Below are 10,815 nucleotides of genomic sequence, written 5' to 3' on the forward strand. Positions count from 1 at the left end.
CACAGTCAGTGATGGTTTGGGGTGCCATGTCATCTGCTGGTGTTGGTCCACTGTGTTTTCTGAGGTCCAAGGTCAACGCAGCCGTCTACCAGGAAGTTTTAAAGCACTTCATGCTTCCTGCTGCTGACCAACTTTATGGAGATGTAGATTTCATTTTCCAACAGGACTTGGCACCTGCACACAGTGCCAAAGCTACCAGTACCTGGTTTAAGGACCATGGTATCCCTGTTCTTAATTGGCCAGCAAACTTGCCTGACCTTAACCCTATAGAAAATCTATGGGGTATTGTGAAGAGGAAGATGCGATACGCCAGACCCAACAATGCAGAAGAGCTGAAGGCCACTATCAGAGCAACCTGGGCTCTCATAACACCTGAGCAGTGCCACAGACTGATCGACTCCATGCCACGCCGCATTGCTGCAGTAATTCAGGCAAAAGGAGCCCCAACTAAGTATTGAGTGCTGTACATGCTCATACTTTTCATGTTCATACTTTTCAGTTGGTCAACATTTCTAAAAATACTTTTTTTGTATTGGTCTAATTTTCAGAGATACTGAATTTAGTATTTTCATTAGTTGTCAGTTTTAATCATCACAATTACATGAAATAAACATTTGAAATATATCAGTCTGTGTGTAATGAATGAATGAATATAATGTCCAAGTTTCACTTTTTGAATGGAATTACTGAAATAAATCAACTTTTTGATGATATTCTAATTATATGACCAGCACCTGTAGGCCCAAAAATTACGTCAAAACCCCGTGACATCCCGTTGCACACGAGAGATGTAACCATATTGCTTAGATAATAAACTTTCAGTGAATCTAAAACAAATGAGTTATTCGGCGATCAGTGACGCTACATTGGTATTTGTCAGGGGAGCCTCGTAAGTGGGCAGATTAAACAGTGACGATCCGAGTCAGTCAAACACACTGAGCCATGAAAGTTTTTGTTGGGCAGCTCTGCAGCTACCAGAATTACGGTGTTTCTGCCGTTGCTTTACGTCATTAAACCACGGTTATGCTGCTAGTAGTCCTTACCTGGGAACTGCGCATGTGGAACTCCCAACAAAGCTCAAGAGCGGAGCGTACAACACATAGGGTGAAAAGAGGAGCTGCAGCAATGTGCAGTATGAGCAAAATATGGTGTTTATTGAAAATTAAACCATGTAAACCTGTTCTGGTACAACCCCTAAATAAGATTTGGAACCTGAAAATGAGCATAATACCACCTCTTTAAAATAGTGCACACAGATCTGTGTGGCATAATTTTTTGTCTTTCTCCATTCACGCCCCATTAATCATTGCAGACCCCACTGATTTCTCAGTTACAAAGACTTTACACAGAATGAGTACTTTCACTTTTCTTATTTTTCATACATTTCTGTGATAATACTTATGTAATTTTACTTAAGTAGGATTTTAAATGCTAAACATCAACTTGTAATGGTGTATTTTTACATTGTGGTATTGGTGCGTTTACTTGAGTAAAGGATCGCAGAACTTCATCCACCACTGCTGTATTTTGGTAGGTTCGTCATCTACAACAGTCCAGGAAGAGGGAACGACCTCAGGAGCAGAACCTGAGGCGAGTACGCAGGACGAGCTCCCGCCGCTCTGCCTATGCTTTCTCCCACCAACAGGGCTATGGAGAGCTGATTACCTCAGGCAAAAACATGAGGACGAGCATAGTGTCTTCTGCTTGCTCCCCTGAAAGAACACCAAACAGCTGGATAGAAAATGTGTTAAAGAGAAAAAATGAAGTCTCTTGCGTCTCTGATAAAAGCACAGGAGCACCAGAAAGTGACAAAAGAGCAAAACAGACTCCAGAGTAACGGCACACTGACTGAACTTGACCTCTGGCTAAACAGATTCTGTATACTGTATAGGAGACCGTATGCATGGATCCCGTAGACCAAGCACACGGTATTAGTGTCCTTCATTTGGGTGAATTTATGCTCAAATGCAACAATACAGTCGTACCTCATTTTTTATTCGTGTGTGAATCATTTGCCGGACATGAAAGGCCAATCAAAACATGATTATTAGGAGGAACCATTTCCAAAAAAAGCCAGCTGATTGAAAACAGATCATGGTACACGTTTTAATCTTTATCATGCAACCATTTGTTTAATGTGCAAACTCAGCCTGACAACAGCAGGTATATTTTAGGACAACGTTATGCATGAGTTGCTAAAGTTAAAGAAATATTTGTTGTCCTGCGTCAACTGATCCAATTTAATCTTTAAGTGGTTGGAGCACAAACGTCTATCAACATTTATGAATAACAAATAGCAAGCCCTCAGGTAGCCCTGAGCACCAGTACAAAACATTTATTAATAGACTTACGTCTGTAAAGCCTATGCATTGAAACTCTCCTTTCAACCTACATCCAAAGTGCTAAAATGTAAGTTTTTTCTGTGAAAACTGATGTAAAACTGCTGAATATGACAGTAAGCACAACTTAATTATTGATTTAAATATATTTAGTTAGCAGAATGAATGATTATTATTTAGCTGACTCTATATTTTGCCATATGGAACTTTTAATGCTATAATTCTGAGATCTACATTTCCTGCCTTGCTCATTTCACGGGAAAGATAATCCATCTTTTCCATTTGATAAGAAATGTGTTAAACTTGAATACAGTGCTTGAATCTGATATCCTCTCTATAATACAGGTTCATCCCTCACTTTCTGCTTCCCAAAATAAAGAGGATGAATAGAACATTAAATTCAGTGGAAATGAGCTTTAAACCAACAACAATCATATCCCCTCTTTTGTCTACCAGAAATAGTCAAAGGGAAAACTGGCTGGGTGAGATACGATGTGATAAAAGTCCCTGAACAAAATTAAATGCAGAATGCTGCAGTTATATTCAGCACAGTACAGTAACCTGTGCCTTAGACCGCCGAGCCTCCGACATCACTGCTCTCTAATGAAGTGAAAATGAATCCTGTGCAAAAGCTCAATCTGTGTAATCTTACAATCAGGACTTCTTACCCTGATTTCCCTTTGGCTCACACGCCTTTAACACAACACAAACAGCCAGAAGAAACATGTCTCAGAGATGCTGTTCCAACGATTGTTACTACTTCAACAACACTACTGCACAGGTAAAATATTTAGCACATTTAATTCTTTATTTTTGCCCTTGTTTACTACATTACGTTCATGTATAAATGTTTTTAAAAAGGATGTTTGGATTTTATACAACAGCACAAATAAAAAATATTGTTTATTAGTTTATTTGACATTGTTTCTTTTCAGAGGTGAAAAGTGAATTAGCAATACAAAATCAACGTATTACAAAAATCCATGATTAACACGTGATTTAAAAAAAACATGTTTTAACACAAAAAAGCATTTTCCCTTTCTATGAAATAATTCACCATTGTTTGGTCCTTAAATTCCAGAATAATTTGTAAGAGTAAAGAGGTAAAATGGAACACAGTAAGGTTTACATTTTGTAGTATTATTTATTATATGCAAGTTCCTTCTGCCTCAATTGTAAGTGTAAAAAATGTCATTTATTTACCCGCAACAGTATATTTCAAATTGAATGATAGCCGCAAAAACAGACACGGATGATGCATTTCACTCCTCAAGGAAAATTGCAGCTCCCCCTCCCGGCTTTGACACAAACAAACTCTGTTTTTCCATCGCTGCTCTTCGTGGATCAGGGAGGTAGTAGGCCTCCCTCACTGCTTGTAAAAAAGACTCCACCTTCTCACCGGGAACCATGGAGACAGCACAACCGCCCCAACCTGCTCCCGTCAGCCGGGAGCCCACAGCCCCCGACTTCCTGTAAGCAAGAGAAAAAGAAGAAGAGGCTGTTAAGTACAGTATTCCAACACCAGCCTTCAATCACGTGATCATACATTTAGGAAAAATGCATGTGTGAGGGAGGAGGGAAAATTGAAGAGATGGTAAGGCAGCATGGTTAAAAAGAATTATCTTATGGTAAATGGCAAATAGTAATTCGACTGTATTTGTACAGCGCCTTTCTAGTCCTCTGACCACTCAAAGCTCTTGACACTACATGTCACATTCACCCCATTCACACACATTTATACACTGATGGCAGAAGCTACCATGCAAGGTGCAAACTGCTCATCAGAAAGAAACGTATCATTCACGCACACTCATACACACCAATCATACAGCCAGCGGGAGCAATTTGGGGTTTAGTATCTTGCCCAAGAACGCATTGACATGCAGACTGGAGGAGCCGGGGATTAAATTGCTGATCTTCCGATAAGTGGTAAAGACAATATTCCTGAATACACTGTATATGGTACACATGGGACATATACAGACATATATATATATGTATGTGTGTGTGTGTGTGTACAGTATATATACTACACTATTTTAAAATATTCTCCCATAATTCAATGTACAAAGGAAATGGAGGAGCTGCCCACAGGAAATTAAAAGTATTAAGTATTAATTGGTAGAGTCATGTTTATGTTTGTATACCATGAATTAGAATGTATACCCACAGCAAGTACAAGTTTATAGTACACAACAGTTGAGCCAGTTTTTTACTGGTCAGATATTTTATCCCATTCTGTCCTGAGTTTCAATCTGTCTCAGGACAGTTTAGGATAAAATGTCTAAATCTGTAATAGCAGTCAGTGAGACTACGCACAGACAGATGTCCACCAGCTGATCCAGTTCGGGGCAGCTGCACTCGTACAGGTCTCTGCAGCTTGCATGGCTCTGGTTCATCAGGTCTCCAAGCAGCCGTATGGATTCGGCAGGTTCAGAGTCGCACACGCTCTTAAAGCGCAGCACCCGTGCAGCCTCACCGTACACATGGGTGGCTCGCTGGTGCAGCTTGAAATGCATCACTGAGAGAGAGGAAAAGAGGCAGATGCGCTGATTGTAAAGTCCTCCATCTGCTCCTGCCAGACTTTCTGCTTGGTTGTGTTGATGTCAACAGACACCTGGGTGATGCTACCTAATAATTATTGTTTATTAATTATAAATATTATGTTATTTTTTTAACAAATGCCTGTAGTCATAGTACTGATAGGTACTGATAATTAAAATGTTTAGTCTCATAACACAATACTGTATTAACATTAAAAACTATATTGCCCTGTTCTATGTCATAGTAATTATGGCTGCAACTACCTATCATTTTAATTTATGGATTAATCTGTTTTTTAAAACTTGAGCGTTAAAGGCATTTTTTTTCCTGAACAGCGGTCCCAAAACCAACAAGATATTAAATTCAGAATGGTATTAAAAGGCAAAAAATCAAGAAGTCCTCGTATTGCAAAACTATTAATTATTTTAACTTTTGGATAATTTTACAAGACAAATGACTTCCAACACCTAATCCATTATCAAAATTGTAATTGTTTTACCTTTAAATCTACTAATCAACTACTTAACCAATTGTTTCCACATAATGGTATAAAAATACACATATACTGTAGCTCACCATGCTGAGTGTTAGCGCTCAGCAGCTCTGTGGAAAACTGCTCGCAGGTGATTCCCAGGGCCTTGTAGATCTCCTCTCGGCTGTACGGCTCAGGATGCAACACCTCATCCACCAGAGCCAGCATCTCCTCCAGGGAGGCTTTCAGCTCCGTCTGAACCTGGGCCAACTTCAGCAACCCGCCCGAGTCTAGGCCCCGCGCCTGGGCCAGCATCTGTGTTCATACCCACCACGACATTTTTAATCAACTTCGATGAAATATTACAAACTTTTTACTCACACACAAGTTAGTTGATGTTGATGTTCACCATGGAACATTAGGATTTTATAACCCTCTCTATATACTATATTCATTTTTACACATATTTGCTGAAGATCAACTCAGTAATTGGGATAACCAGTAAGGAAGCAACACTTTCATGTGTCTAAGTACATTGCCCCACTACTAGAGCTGCAATGACTAATCCATTAGTTGCCATCTATTAAATTAAATGCCAACTATTTTGATAATCGATTAATTAGTTTGGGTCATTTTTTAAAGAAAAACAAGTAAATTCAAGCTTCTTAAATGTGATTATTTTCTGGTTTCTTTACTCCTCTATGACAGTAAACTGAATATCTTTGGCTTGTGGAGAAAAACGAAACATTTGAGGACGTCTTCTTAGGCTTTGGGGAGCACTAATCGACATTTTTCATCATTTTCTGACATTTCATAGACCAAAGAACTAATCAATTAATTGAGAAAATAATCAACAGATTAATACAATGAAAACAATCATTAGTTGCAGCACTATACACTACATGCTAAATCCAAAATAAATAATAATTGTAATATTCAAAAAATTACAAAAATGTTTTTAGACAATGTTCTACTGATTGTATTGGCAAAAGTGTTGTTACCACAGCTGCAGGTTATTTACTTAATTAAGTCCAATGCTGCAACAAAGGAAGAAAGACATTTTCAGAGTAAGTCTATGAGAAATGCCAGATGCCGCTAAAGTTCCACATTTCTGTGGTAGTATTAGGTTCTTGTGATTCTCTCCACTTCAGGAGTTCTGCACCAAGTCTTAATGTTTGAAATAGAAAAGGAACTGGACATTTCTCATCCTTTTTATGGACCAAATCTCTTGTATGACTTGTAAGACTCTTGTATGAAGCCGTTTTGGCTTGTGACCCCTTAAAACAAAGACTCCCATCACAGAACGTACATTCAATATGAAGAGTAATGAAGGTACAACCAAACAATTGTTTTACCTTATGTAGTTTGTCTGAATAATTCATTTAACGAGGAGAGTTTAAGAGCATTTCACAACAGCAAATAAATCGAGATATAATATAAATAAATATAAATAAATATAAATACAGAAACACGGTAATACCATTGTAAAAAATTTTCCTGTTCCATAAATCATCCTTTGCCCCCCAGAATCAAGTTGAGAGCCCCTGTACAGGATCACCATACCTTTGTGGCGATTCGACACTCCACTACTCGGATGTTGAAGTGAGAAGAAGCAGCTTTGTTCATCTCCACACAGCAGTTGGAGATCACAAACACGGCCCCATCTGGGAGCTTCACATCAGTGGCCCGCAGAGGCTGGAACTCGATCAGCTTTGCCTGGCAATAAATCAACAATAAGACAAGTGGCAACTCTTGACTACATAGAACATTTGAAACAAACCATTATTATTCTTCTATGTTCTTAGTGTAAAGATTGGTTTGGGTGAACAAATGACCCTGATCAACTTATGCTACTTGTTTGACCTAATGCACTGAAAGGAAAGCTACATACAGTTCCTCTCTCTGCCAGGAATGAGATGGACTGGTCCATGCCCCCTCCCTCTGTGCCAATGTAGTGCTCACATTTGGCACATATCTCAGCCAGCGCCACCTGGAGGATTACAGAGTATAATGAGAAAAGGGCTTAATTGACCCATTTGAAATTGACAAACCTTCTCTGACTGTTGATTACTGGCATAAAAGTGAAGTGCATTATGGGTTAGTTTTGAAGTCATGAGTCACATCTGAGTCTACATTTTTCAAAAGTTGCTCACAGAAATGCATACAGCATGTTTTCCTATGTGAATTAGAGCCTGACCGATGACTTATTATGCCGATATTATTGGCTAATATGAGCTAATTGCAGATAAATTGTGTTTTCAGCAGCAGATAAATGACAATTAAAAAAGAAACGGAAGACAGAGTCTTCAATCATGTTATGAGTGTTGTTGTTGCATAATTTGTCCACTACTCCCCAGTTGGCAACACAAGTTTATAACATTTTAATAATAAATAATAATAATAATAAAAGTGCATTTTTTAACTGCATTATGTCATGTTATCTTGGTGAGGTCTCATAACTACACATAACAAATGTTAGGGTTATGTTATGTGTTTCTAAAATCCTCAAACCTCGGTCAGGCTCTAATGTGAATGCATATAGTGTTCTGAAATGAAATGCTTATATTGTAAAGCCTCTTACCTTGGTGAGGGACTTTTGATTTGCCTCCATTGTTACAAGCCCGGCACAACAAACTAAGGCACTAGAACTGGACAGGCCAGAGCTCGGAGGAATGGTTCCATCTACGACACATGACATCCCAGCTAAATGTGCAATCCCAAACTTCTCCTATAAAATACACAGCAGGAAGGTTAATTCCATTACTTATTCCATAACATTATTTAGGGAAAATATCACTTTACTACAGTATTGTAAAGTAGAACTAAATATGTACCTGAATACCTTTTACTCCACAGAGAAAATAATAATGCCACTTTGGATTCTCTCTGTCTATGGCAATGTCCTCTGAACACGACACAGTGAAATCCCTGAAAAGCCAGATGACAAGGATCATGAAAACATGTTGATGGTGCTATACATGTACAAATACACAAGCACGTTGTAAAAAGTCAACAGTAGCCATAAAGTGTTTGAGTCTTACTTGTACTGAGGATTTGTGTTGGCCAGAGTGATCTTCCCTGAGTCGTTCACTGAGATGGCTGCGAGGATGTTCGGTTCAATAGCCATCGGAAGAACAGAATAACCACAATAATCGATATGCTCTCCTGTTAAAAATGAAACAGTTGACAAATTATATGATGAGACTAAATTATTTAACTGACATGGGAGTTGCACTAGTACAAATATGTGTGGACTTAAACTACAGATCTCTGATATTCAATATCTTTAAATTGATTATTTTCCTTCTGTTAAATTACACTTCTCTCAAATGTTTTTATTTATTAGTAGGATGAACTCACTTTCTACAGTACAGTACAGATATTAAGGAGGACCCCGCACATTGTTTTATTAGCAGAAGCCATAAGTCCAACATTTCTTACAAACATTTTTGAGCATTGAGCAAATAATAAAAATGTTTTCCTTTTGTTCTTGGGGGTTTATTGTATCAGAGGCAAATAAAGCAACATCATCACCAATATGCTATAACTGACAGCCCATTGACTACTGTAAGTCAACAAAAAAACTAATAAAATTAAGATACCTATTAGGTTTACCCTTCCAGGTGCACATGCATAGAAGAGAGGAGATTCTCCATACTTTGTTTCAAAAGTATTTTTCAAGTTTTGCAGCCTGTAAAAGATTACAAACGAAGACATGAAGTAGCCTATCAGAGAGAGCTTGCTCCACATTTGTTTTCTCGTCCCTCTGACTCACTGACAATCAGCACATCTTACTGCTACTCACCTTTCACTGGCAGTAATCGCAGTCTTTAACTTGGGTGGGTGTGTGGCCATTTCTGCCAGATTAAAGAAAACTATAAATGTAGGCTACTTCTTGTTGTCAGTCAGCGGAGCTCAGTACTTTTGCATATCCTGGCCGCGACGCGATCAGCTGACTGTCACAAGAGGATCCCGGATGCCAAACCGCTGAACTGAGGTCAGAGTTTGTCTCAATATTCATATGGTAAAGTACATGTTTGTGTGAAATGAGCTGACTCTGAAACAGTTGAGGCTGCAGCGGCAAAAACACGGAAGTGTAAGGCCAGGAGGCGTGGTTCAACCATGGGATCAACCATTCAAAGGGGACGAGAAGACGTCACAATATACCATATTATTTAAAAAATCAGGGTAAATTTTACATCTACAAGTCAAATAGGCTAATTAGACTGACTCCAAACCCAGATTTCTTCATTTTATTGTCCCACACATACTAACATCGTCATTAAAAATGTATAGAAATAAAAAGCTAAGATTTCCATTGCTTTAGAATCATTTAATTTAATCTTTCTTTAAAAGACCTCACAGGGGATTTGATTTTGAATATACAGAGGTTACCGATTTATCCTATTTTGTATTACTGCTGCTATGCTGTGAATAAAATGTTAAAAAATTAATAAAAACAGTAAAATTTACACATTTATACATTATTATATCTTATAAATTTAAAATCAAATAATGCTATGTACAGTAAGTACTGATTTGAAGTCAAGAAGTATTCTGCAGTATAAAATGGCACAATCATACTTGCCATGTCATTATTTTACCACAAGATGGAAACATAATATTAGATATAAAAAACTTTTTTACCCCGCAAAACTCATTCTTATTGCTTATAAAGTGACCTAAATGTTGTTTCCAAGATGAGAGTGTACAACAACAGTGTAGCCTAATATATGTTAGGCCTATGGTATGAACACAGCCTCCTACTGTCTTTGAAGGTATGAGTAAAAAACAAAAAGTTGTAAGCCTAATTGTTGTAAAATGATTAATAAATCTACCTTGCACCTATTTTTTATTCAAGTTATGGCATGAGAAACACACAAAATGCCAGATTGTTTTTTTTAACTTGCAATAGTCAATATACAAATTGTATGGTCAAAAATATGGATTAGGTCTAGACCTTTCAATTCAATTCATATTCAATTCAATTCAAATCAGCTTTATTGGCATGAATGTATAACAACAATATTGCCAAAGCTACAAATAAATTACATAAGATTAATTTCATACATTTCATTAAATAAGTAAATAAATCAGTAAAAGTTGTGTTGTGTGTGTGTTTTTAAAAAATAAAATAATTAAAAATATATAAAATTTAAACATTACGGAAAAATAAATATTAAAAATAAAAGTATATAAATAAAACAGTAAGCATGTGCGTTAGAAAATGAAAATAATATATTAAATTAAAATAAATAAATAAAACACATACTTTCACACAGTTTATGAGCAAGATCAGTGCAGCAGATTCTATCCATGGAAGTGGAAGGGTGATTGAATTCTGGCTTGTTGTGCTTTGTTGTGCATGATCACAGCCCCTACCTGTCCACATCAGGAAAGTTCAAGATAGACTATTAAAATATTTCTGCAAATGCAACCCCCCCCCCCCCCCCCCCCCCC

General features: G+C 37.5%; 1 protein-coding gene across 1 annotated transcript; it reads right to left on the bottom strand.

Annotated features, from left to right (window-relative positions):
* Positions 1-3,133: 3,133 nt before the first annotated feature.
* galk2 (galactokinase 2) lies at positions 3,134-9,427 on the bottom strand. Its single transcript, XM_046038538.1, has 10 exons — positions 9,161-9,427; positions 8,958-9,046; positions 8,397-8,520; positions 8,190-8,283; positions 7,937-8,083; positions 7,247-7,345; positions 6,919-7,071; positions 5,460-5,670; positions 4,659-4,860; positions 3,134-3,809 (listed from the first exon to the last, which is right to left on the bottom strand). The coding sequence occupies exons 1-10, from the start codon at positions 9,208-9,210 to the stop codon at positions 3,602-3,604; spliced, it is 1,377 nt and encodes a 458-aa protein (XP_045894494.1). The 5' UTR covers positions 9,211-9,427; the 3' UTR covers positions 3,134-3,601.
* Between the last annotated feature and the right edge of the window lie 1,388 nt (positions 9,428-10,815).

The sequence above is a fragment of the Micropterus dolomieu genome, linkage group LG22, assembly GCF_021292245.1.
Source record: "Micropterus dolomieu isolate WLL.071019.BEF.003 ecotype Adirondacks linkage group LG22, ASM2129224v1, whole genome shotgun sequence".
Taxonomy (NCBI): Eukaryota; Metazoa; Chordata; class Actinopteri; order Centrarchiformes; family Centrarchidae; genus Micropterus; species Micropterus dolomieu.